General features: G+C 45.4%; 1 protein-coding gene across 1 annotated transcript; it reads right to left on the reverse strand.

The window, feature by feature from the left end:
* Positions 1-2,766: 2,766 nt before the first annotated feature.
* Positions 2,767-6,732, reverse strand: LOC120691186 (calmodulin-binding receptor-like cytoplasmic kinase 2). Its single transcript, XM_039974195.1, has 6 exons — positions 6,349-6,732; positions 5,333-5,595; positions 5,079-5,247; positions 4,898-4,987; positions 3,701-3,993; positions 2,767-3,287 (listed from the first exon to the last, which is right to left on the reverse strand). Exons 1-6 carry the CDS (start codon positions 6,578-6,580, stop codon positions 3,063-3,065), a joined length of 1,272 nt encoding a protein of 423 aa, XP_039830129.1. The 5' UTR covers positions 6,581-6,732; the 3' UTR covers positions 2,767-3,062.
* Between the last annotated feature and the right edge of the window lie 3,362 nt (positions 6,733-10,094).

Below are 10,094 nucleotides of genomic sequence, written 5' to 3' on the forward strand. Positions count from 1 at the left end.
ACTCTCTCAATACACTCACTAATTTACCACGCAACATATGTTGGTTTACGTTTATATGTTACGCAGGGTTTGTTTCGAGTACGTTCGTTCCAGACAACGAGGGCGTCACCTTAGACGAACTCGACAGCTTGACTCCAGACTCACCTGGCGCGCACGGTGACCCCGATGTCTTGGGGTATTCACAGCTAGAAGGAGCACCACTTGGGATCTCTCAACAGCAGACACCGCAGCCCCTTTTGCGTCCTGAGCGACAGGTGAGGTCTCCGGATCGTCACACCTACTCCGAGGGTCATGTCTGTGCCCAGCAGAGGGCTAAGAGGGTCCGACGCCCTAGGGGTGGTTAGATATATCCGATGTTTGTATCTCTGATGTTTATTTATAATGAGATAGCTGTGGACCGTTTATTTGTACACTTCAACGTTCGCCTCTGATCACTCTCATATTTTCCATCACATACGATAGATGGTATGTTTATGCTTCGCTGCTCCATTAGGACTAACTACGATTCAAACTCGACATTATGTACATGTCCAGTGAATGCAAGTTAGGTACGAGACATACATAAAAGCATAATACAACATTACCAATACTAAATGCGAATACATCTTGAACCGATGAACATCATATGTTATAGATCATGGCATGAAATCATCTAGGTCATCATCCTAGTTGACAGATGGTGGTGCTGCAGGTGGTGTAGCATGGCTCGACTAACCTCTTGTCTTTCCCTTTCTCTCTTTTCTGGATCTATGTTCATGTACAGGGGGGAGGAACATCATGTCTTGGAGGCCATGGTTTGGGGGCATAAAGTCATCCATGTCGTCATCCCAGTTAACACAAGTTGGTGCTTGAGGTGCTGCAGCATGACTTGACGAACCTCTTCTCTTTCCCTTTCTCTCTTTTTTGGATCTAGGTTCATGTACAGGGGAAGAAACATCATGTGTTGGAGGTCATGGTTTGGGGGGCATGAAGTCATCCATGTCGTCATCCAAGTTAACACAACTTGGTGCTTGAGGTGCTGTAGCATGACTGGACGAACCTCCGGTCATCTGTTCTTGTGGAGGCCAAGTACTATCACCCGAAGATCTTCTCCACCTCCTTCGCCTAGTTTGCGGCATAATTCCACCGAAGATACATACCAATTTACGGAAATTTGGTATCGATTTGTTAATCAACTCCGTGTCCTCGGGGTAATCCTAGCATATAATTAAATAACAATGTTACTGTTTCAAATATATGAATTCCAAATGACGGACGGGATTAGAACTGAATGAGAGTTACCTTAATGTGCATCTCATACACCTCTGGCCGCACCTATATCTTACAAGAACTTTGTAAGAATCCAATAATATTAGGATGATTCGCTAGTTCACATACTCTCATGTATATCTTCCGACGTTCTAGCAGGTGTCCCTTTACATATTGCGTTGTAATACCTCGAAATAATGTCAAATCTTTAAATTCTACTACTTTGGACAACACCATCTCTATCGTACCATCCGCTAACGGATCCAACTTCTTACTGATAACAAGATGGGTCATGATGCCAAATATTATACTAGATTTTTCTTCGTTCCATGAAAATCCTCCACAATTGGAGGCAGCCATTGCCTTATGCTGCAATATCAATAAGGTACTGTCATAATTCTATTCTAATTCATAATTAATTTAAAAACAAGTCTGTAATAGTACTGAAATTATAATACTAAACGAGTGTTCTAAAGCACAAAATCTAATTCAGCTAATCCGCTAATTAAATTAAATTGTTATACAATATCAACGGATTCATACGGAAGTTACCGGTAGATCACAAGTGCGGAATTCGACAGAGCTTCGCCGCTTTTCTTCTCCTCACCCCTCTTTTTTTTCTTAATTTGTGGTGCAAGTTTTAGGCTCAAATGAGAAGGGAATGGAGGGCAGGGGTTATATAGGGTGGGAGACCCCTGTCGCTAGGGACCTCTTTGCAAATTCAAAAAAAATTACATTAAGGTCCTGTCGCCCGTTGCTTGGGCGACAGGACCCCTGTCGCCCCTGGGCCGGGCGACCGGAGGTATTTTCGAAAATTTTCAAAATGGACATATATTTTTGAAATTTTTATTTTTTTAAATATAAAAAAAGAAAAAGACGCCCGCAAGCGAGACGACTCCTTTGTGTCGTTGCCAACTTGGCCCGTCCACTCTTAACTTTGGGCCACCATGTATACGAAAGGGATGGGCCCAACTAGGCCTGTTGCACTACTAGAAAACAAGTCATATGTCCACCCCAAAAGTACCGGTATGGAGATGAACCTGTACCTATGTTAGCATAGGTACCGGTTCATCTCCATACCGGTACTTTTGGGGTGGATGGAATTTATGAATGAGCCTTAGGTACCGGTTGATATTATCAACCGGTACCTAAGGCTCTCCATAGGTACCGGGTGGTAACTTTTATATTAGTACCGGGTGGTACCACCAACCGGTACCTATAGATGAGCCTTAGGTACCGGTTGGTGTTACCAACCGGTACCTTAGGAGCCTTAGTTACCGGTTGGTGTTACCAACCGGTACCTTAGGCTCATCCATTGGTTATTTTAAAAGGAAAATATCTCCTACTCGATCAGAACAACTGTGTAGCTGAGATGGTAAAGGAGCAATGTGCGAGGCTAGAGGTCGCGAGTTCAAGTCCCAACCAAAGAGAATATTTTGCGTGAATTTTGAAGGCTTAGGCACCGGTTGTTTTACCCGGTACCTAAGGCTGAGCCTTTGGTACCACTTTGGGGGTACCGGTTCATATATCCACCTGTATAAGAAAACCTACAGGATACACACACCACTATATACTCGTATTCATACATGTTTGCTCAGAAACATTTTCATACTGTATAGTAAGACTTGTAAGAAGAGATTTTTTTCTGGTTGCCTAGTTACTAGTAGAAGACACACAACATCTAGGGAGGCCCACCAGTCCCGTTCACAGCTACTCGCAGCAAAGCGTTTGCGTGATTCCCACCACCAAAATCTTTGTAGAGAGGCAAACTGGAATGCATCTTTTGTTCGCTTGATTGCTCCAGGTGAGCTGCTTCAGTTCATGGCCGAGGTGGGTACAACCAACTCCCTGTAATCTTTACGTATGCTCCACAGAATCTCCGCGCATCTCCTCATGCTCGGTCGGTTCCTCTTTGTTGGAGCTAAGCATTGCAGAGCCAGCTCGTACATCTTCTCGACTGCCAGATTGATAGCGTCGTTTGCTTCCAGATTCGAATCCAGTGTTTGGATAGCATTGCCCTCCACAAATTTCTCCATTGACTGTAAAAAACCGGTATAGCAGTACATGGAGGAAGCACATTAAAACCAAATGTAGACTGGTGGCTACTCCCTCCATTTCAAATTGTAAATCATTCCAACTTTTTTTGAAGAGTCAAACTATTTTTATATTTGACCAAAATTATAGAAAAGGTTACAAAGATTTATAGCACCAAATAGATATACCATAAAATTATATTTAATGAAGAATTTGGTATCATAAATATTAGTACTTTGGTGCATAAGTTTGGTAAAACTTGAAATGTTTTGAGTCTCCAAGAAAGTTAGAATGACTTGCAATTTGGAACGGATGGAGTATGATATAGTACTGCATGATTGTGTTACCACTGTTTCATCAAGTACTGAAACCAATGGTGATGCAAATAAGTACATTGTCTAGACTGACAGAAACTAACCCATTTGGCGGTAACACGCTCAATGATGGATCTCTTCGGCTCTATAGGGCGCCTCCCAGTAACCAACTCCACCAGCAGAACCCCAAAGGAGTAGACATCACTCTTCTCATTGAGCTGGTATGTTCTGAGATATTCTGGATCAAGATAGCCTGCTGTTCCTTTGACTTGAGTAGAGACATGGCTAGCGTCAGTTGGAGCCAGTTTGGCAAACCCAAAGTCAGCAACCTTGGCTCGAAAATTGTTCATTAGAAGAATGTTTGAGGATTTGATGTCCCTGTGGATGACTGGATGGTCTGCATCGGTGAAATAAATGAGATAGTATTCAATTGCTAATGATCCAGTGGTTAGATGTTCAGAAATGATTTCTTTAAAGTTCAGCCAGCCCTTTGTGTGAAAGTAAAGCTAAGAAGTCTTCAGTATACCATCTACATATCAAGCCCTACAATGTCCAAGAGAGTTCATTGTATCTAGAATTTTCTTCAGCACATGTAGCATAGAAACTTTCATCTAATGGGTACCTGAAATTTAGCTTTCCTTATCGAAAAAAGGGGAAAAAAAGCTTTGATAGTCTCGTGTAATTAGTGGCCTGGGTGAAAGCTAGTCACAAATTTGTGGACATGAATCTTCCAGTGTCATTCACTAGATATGTTCTTAAGGATCCCTCATCAAATATTTTTTTTATCTACAAGAAATTCCCTACGGATTCATAGCATGTAAAATAACCGAAGAGAGTACATGCATTACTGTTATGCATCTGGTATACGGTCATACAAAAATAAGAAAGAGACATGCATCCAGGGTCATTCATTGTAGGAAGTGTATTGCAGTAACTCAACTAAATATTGGCCGTTTTCCCATTAGGATTGTAAATTGCAAATCTTGAATGTTGTATTTTGAGGTGTTTATTATTCTTGCAACAGCTGTTCCAGCGATACCTAATACTGGTTTCAGTTCAGTTGTATCATCTCCGTTAATTATAGAAAAATATACAAGCGTAGCAGATTATAACTTAGTAACTTAACTGAAGCTATCATATAATTTCTGAAGTAAAATAGAAAAATCTTGAACTATGCAACTTTTAGGGATATTTTCTGAATTTACAGGTGAATGCTAGAACATCAAAGATTATTGCTGAAACATTACACCCCGGAACAAAAGGAACAATTAGCAACAAAATGAAGCTGAAAGAAGGTTTACCCGAGTAGGTATGAAGATATGTAATAGCATGAGCCACATCAATTGCAATTTCCAATCTCTGTGAGAATTCCAATACTTTACCATTGACACCTGCATATAGCTAACCTCATGTAAGACACAGTTAGTACAAGCCATTGCACTATTACTTCAGAAGAGAAAGATAGGACCACGACATTCTTACAGTCAAGGTGCTCTCGAAGATTCCCATTGGGAACATACTCCACAATGATCAACTGCTCGCCACCAAACTCCAGGTACCCATGAAACCTGACCAAATTCAGGTGCTCAATGCGTTGCAATGTCTCAATCTCGTTCCAGAACTCACGGCCCATATGCTTGTCATACACATTCTGGAAAGAATGGAAACTCATATAGCCTTGCAGCAAAAACTAGCTTACGTTACTTAAACAGCTCTCAAAGAAAATAAGCACAAACCTTCTTGGCCCGTTTGACAGCGACGAGGGTACCATCAGCAAGCTGACCCTTGTATACAGTCCCAGAACCACCCTGGCCAATCTTCAAGTTTGGTGAGAAGTTCTTGGTTGCTTTCTGGATCTGCGGCAAGGAGAATTTTGTGCTGCCAGGCATCTCCCTCTCTGAAGAGTTCCTATGCATGGGACTATACATTCCTTTAATTGATCGCTTGCTCCCGAAAGTGCTCCCACTGTTAGAACCTTGTGAGCTCACCAAGTGCGAGACTGTAAATTTAACAGAGGTAAGTACCTGAACATGCCAGAAAATAAAATGACAGCACGTGCTGCAAAAAAAAATAGTCAAAAGCATTTACGTGTATTGCTGAATGAATTAACAGCGACCATTTGAGGATAACTTATCTCTGCATCACTAAGATATTAAATTCCCTCAGAACTTTGAACTAAATGGGACGGGCATGGTTCGCACCATTCTTTACATGCTCAGGAATTCCCCTTCAATCATAGAGGAAATTAACAAATGCTACCTTGTGTTAGGGGTTTCCATATACTAGCTAGTGTGGTGACCCGTATTTAAAATGCTGACCAATATGGGTCCAGGGCTATCATCAAATGGTGACAGGTGGACAGCAAACAAAAAAAAGGCGAAGTGTCGCACACGTCCGATTAAAGTAGTAAGCTCAGTCGGATGGAATGGTTATTTTTGCAGGAGATACTACAAAATGCGTGTAAAGAAAGATAAGATATGATTAAGATTACTAAATCGTTTTGCAAACAAAGCAGGATGTACGAATTTTGCATTATTTAAAGAAAATATCCGAAAAATTGTTCGTTGCCCAAGAGCATTTAACCAGAATTATTGCACAATAAATACCAGTATAATGATAAAATTCCCAGAAACGAGCATGAAAAGACCAGCTTTCCTGCCAAAAATATCGTCTTGGGTTGCAAAAGGCACCTGAAAGTACAAAAGCACCGGAGAAATGGGTAGAGAAAGGCAAAGGGCGTCTGCGTACGTACGTTGGTGGGAGGGGTGGAAGTCGTCGGACATGGAGGTCTCCGGCGAGCGCGCCTCCGGGGGCACGAAGCAGGAGCGGAAGGCGTCGAGGAAGGAGACCCCGCGCCCGGCACCGCTCACGGAACGCTCGGAGGCGGACGACGCCGTGGTGGCGACGGAGACGCGGGACAGCTCTCCGCTGCCGCCGGGGTCGCTCCGCCTCCAGGGCGAAGCACCCCCGCTGCCGCTCCTCATCTTGGAACCCCGGGTCGGCACTCGGCAGTGCACGCGCAGCGCTGTCGAGGCTGCGGTCGCGTGCGGAGACGAAAGGGAGGTGGTGGCCCTCGCTGCCTGCCTTGATGGCTGGGAATTGGAAATCTGCGGGTTGATGACGACGCGGGGGAGGCGGAAGGAGCCGGGGGTTTTGTGCTCTTTCCCGGCGCGTCAAGTTGGACTGGTTCGGAACCGGACCAGACTTTTACGCTGCACGTGGGGCCCGGCCCGCAATGCTATGTTTTTTCACCGAAAGTGCTCTGGTTTTGTTTAGTGATTGTAGCGAATATATAGACAAAATATTAATTTGTGAAGCCATTGCAGTGTGACCTTTGGCTTTCCTTTTGTTTCTTTACCAATTTATATCTACTTTTTTTCCTGCAAATCAGGAAAAAAAATGCAGATCGACCAGTGGTGGCGATTAATTAGCACTACCAGCGACAACGTTTGGATATGGTGGCTGTCAGGGAGCAAAAAGGGGACCCCGGTTCTTCGAAACAGCAGAGGAATTGCAGATTTGTGACAGAAAAAATGGTTACTGGTAGCACCTTCTTTGGTAAAGATGTTGACAGACCTTCGTACGAAAAAGGATTGCGGTGTGTTGCAGTTGAGATGCAATTGTGCTGCTAGTAGAAATAGTTTGTTTATCTCTTTACTGCTTTTTATCTCCGGCTAGTGCTGTGCTATTTTAGTAGCCTGATTACTTGTGCTCAAAAAAAAAGTAACCTGATTGCTTATGTTATCTGAGTGAGCAACGATGGGACATTAGTAGCGCCGCACCTGTATCGCGTCACTCTTGTGGGACCAGACCGCGTGGAATTGGAAATGTTGGAGCGGAGTCAAAGTCAAACTTTTGGCTCGACTGCCGCAGCGCGCACCTACATGCGAGATGCGACAGGCGAGGAGAAGATAGCCGGTTCCGCCCAGTGGCGAGTGGGCCGGACTCAAATCATATTGACCCAGTGCATGCATGGCCCATTGGCCCATGCCTGCCAAGAGCAGGCGAGTCGCGAGAGGAGAGAAGACAAGAGCAGGTTTCATTTACCGACCAGACCGGCCAAACCGTCGGGGTCCGGTACCGGTATACTTGTCCGGTTTGGTCGGAAACCGGTCGGTATCGGTCGAATTTAAATTTGAATTTAAAAAATTCAGTTCAATCGGTTCGTACCGGTTTACCGGCCAGTTTGACGGGTTTGAATTCAAATCCAAATTTAAAATGGCATGTGTAACCGAGGATCGAACAAATTGGCAGCGCGAGCGGTACACGAACATATTTAACCATTTGCAGAAACGAGAGGGCCTGTGCTGGATCCACTCCGTAGGCTGTGACTTTTTGGCCCTGGATTTTGTGTGGGTGCACGGGTCTTGTGTCCGCTTGCACTAGTGTCCCGGCACCACCAGTTGCTACATGCGGAGGAGTAGGTTTGTTTGTTTGTTTTCAGGGAGATTAACGAACTTCAGAATTCAGAAACCTGGTTCGATGTGGCCGGCCTCAGCTGGTTCTTTCCGGTAACAGGACTCAGGAGAGTGGCATGCTCTTTGCCCTGTAGTGGCGAACAAAAGAAATTTGAAATGGACGTCCTCTTGTCTTCTGGTAGAGGTAACTTTAAGAGCACAGTCCAAACGGCCGTATTTAATGGGGGCGCCAGTTTGTTACGGCCCGCGTCAGTCAGGACTGTCCGTTGCGGCGAAATCATGAGCCACTGCAGCCGGTAGCGACATGAAGCCACCGCCCGCAGGACGGCACGGCGAGCACGCACCCGCCGCGGCCGGTGCCGGAGCCGCGTCGGCGTCGGCCCAGCACACGGCGGCAACCGCCACCCCGCCGCAGTTAACCCCGCGCCGTGAGTCATGTGATCCCACGGCCCCCACCTGACTGGAGCGAGGCCCACGCGAAGGCCGTGGACGCCGCGCGGGCCGGAGCGAGCGAGTCGGTTGCCGCGCGGCGGCGCCTGGCTGCAGCGGGCTCGGCGATACAGGCCGGCCGGGGTCGTCGCCTCGCGCCGGTGCTCCCCCTGGCGTTTTTTATAATTTTATATTTTATATTTTCGTTTTTTATAAAAATATTTTTTTATTTTCGAAATTTACAGAAATATACCTCGGCCGCCCCGCTACCGGGCGGCCGGGACCTGGTCGCCCCGCTGCGGGGCGGCAGTGGCTTTTCTGCAAAAATTTCGCGAAAATTTTTGCAGAAAAACCCTTGGAGGACTGGTTGCCCGGCAGCGGGGAGGCCGGCCCCCCAGGCCGCCCAGCAGCGGGCGGCGGCCCCTGCCGCCCGGCAGCAGGGCGACCGGCTCCCCCACCCTTATATAAGGGTTGGCTGGTCCCGCACTCCTCATTTGCATCACTGAAATTCCAGAAACCAAGAAAAAAGAGGGAGGGAGAGAGACCAAGCCCTGCCGGATTTTCGAGCCGGCGACTGCAGGTAACCAAAATTCTTCTACGCTTTACAAATAGATTATGTTGTAATTATTTTTGTTGACACAGTAGATTAGCAATCAGTTTGTGATACAATACATTAGCAATTAGTTTGTGATACAGTACATTAGCAATTTGATTGCGCACTTGTGATTGCCAGAGCTCAACACCATGGCCTTCTCAGGATCCACCTACATTCCACGGAGTAAGGTGAGGGAAACAGTACTCCAAGGAGTCCAGGTGCTTATGTGCTTTTGCGGATCCTGGTGCAAGTTAATGAAATCTAGGGTTTTAAGGGACGATTTTGGCATGAGGTTCTTCATGTGCGAGAATTACGAGTATGATCCGCCCAAGCATTACGGCAAGGATCGAGCAAAGGTAATACAAAATAATATCAGAGTTTGCCACTTTCGGATTTGGTAATGACTTCTAACATGATTTGGGGAAAGACTCCACCGCCTCTATGTGATTTCGTGCAGTGGTTAGACACCGAGCAATCTCAGCAGGATAAGGACCATGTTGAGCGTTAAGTAAGGTGGGCTGCACAAAGGTGGCAATGAATGCTGCATGAAGAACAGATGGAGGAGAAGCACAAAAAAGATCAGGAAGAGATTCAGAAGAGGATTGCAGAAGTGAAACATCAGAAGGAAGAGGAATGTGAAGCTGACAGGGAGAGGAAGCGAGAGAAGGCCCGCCGTGCTAAGGAAGCAGGGCCTGAAGCTATTAGGAAGGGAAAATATCCCCGGTGCACTCAGTAAAGCACCATCATGTAATCCCGGCATTTTACATTTCCAAAGGCATGTCAGGTTTAGTCACAACACGAGATTACCGTGTTGCATATGCCACTGTTTTTCATTGTTAAAGTACCTAGTTTACAGCAAAGGTCTCAGCGTTATTTACCGTAGTAGTACGAACGCCTTAGGCCTCTGTTTTGTAATCGTAGCATTGTTTACAAAATTGTATTGCAAGCCGGGAATTTATGGTTCGTAACCTACCTTATCCTTCTATTTTCAGTACACTACATTCAGTTAGCAATCTAATTCAAGCAACCTACACATTTAGAATTGCAACCAAGAAA

The sequence above is a fragment of the Panicum virgatum genome, chromosome 9N (assembly GCF_016808335.1).
Source record: "Panicum virgatum strain AP13 chromosome 9N, P.virgatum_v5, whole genome shotgun sequence".
In the NCBI taxonomy this organism is placed as follows: domain Eukaryota; kingdom Viridiplantae; phylum Streptophyta; class Magnoliopsida; order Poales; family Poaceae; genus Panicum; species Panicum virgatum.

Bases quoted from the DNA above. Each gene is read 5' to 3' on its own strand.
- LOC120691186 (XM_039974195.1), bottom strand. From the start codon at position 6,580: ATGAGGAGCGGCAGCGGGGGTGCTTCGCCCTGGAGGCGGAGCGACCCC. The intron at 4,988-5,078 runs GTAAGAATGTCG...AGCTATATGCAG, and splicing joins TCTTCGAGAGCACCTTGACT to GTGTCAATGGTAAAGTATTG. The intron at 3,994-4,897 runs GTAAACCTTCTT...TCACCGATGCAG, and splicing joins ATATCTTCATACCTACTCGG to ACCATCCAGTCATCCACAGG.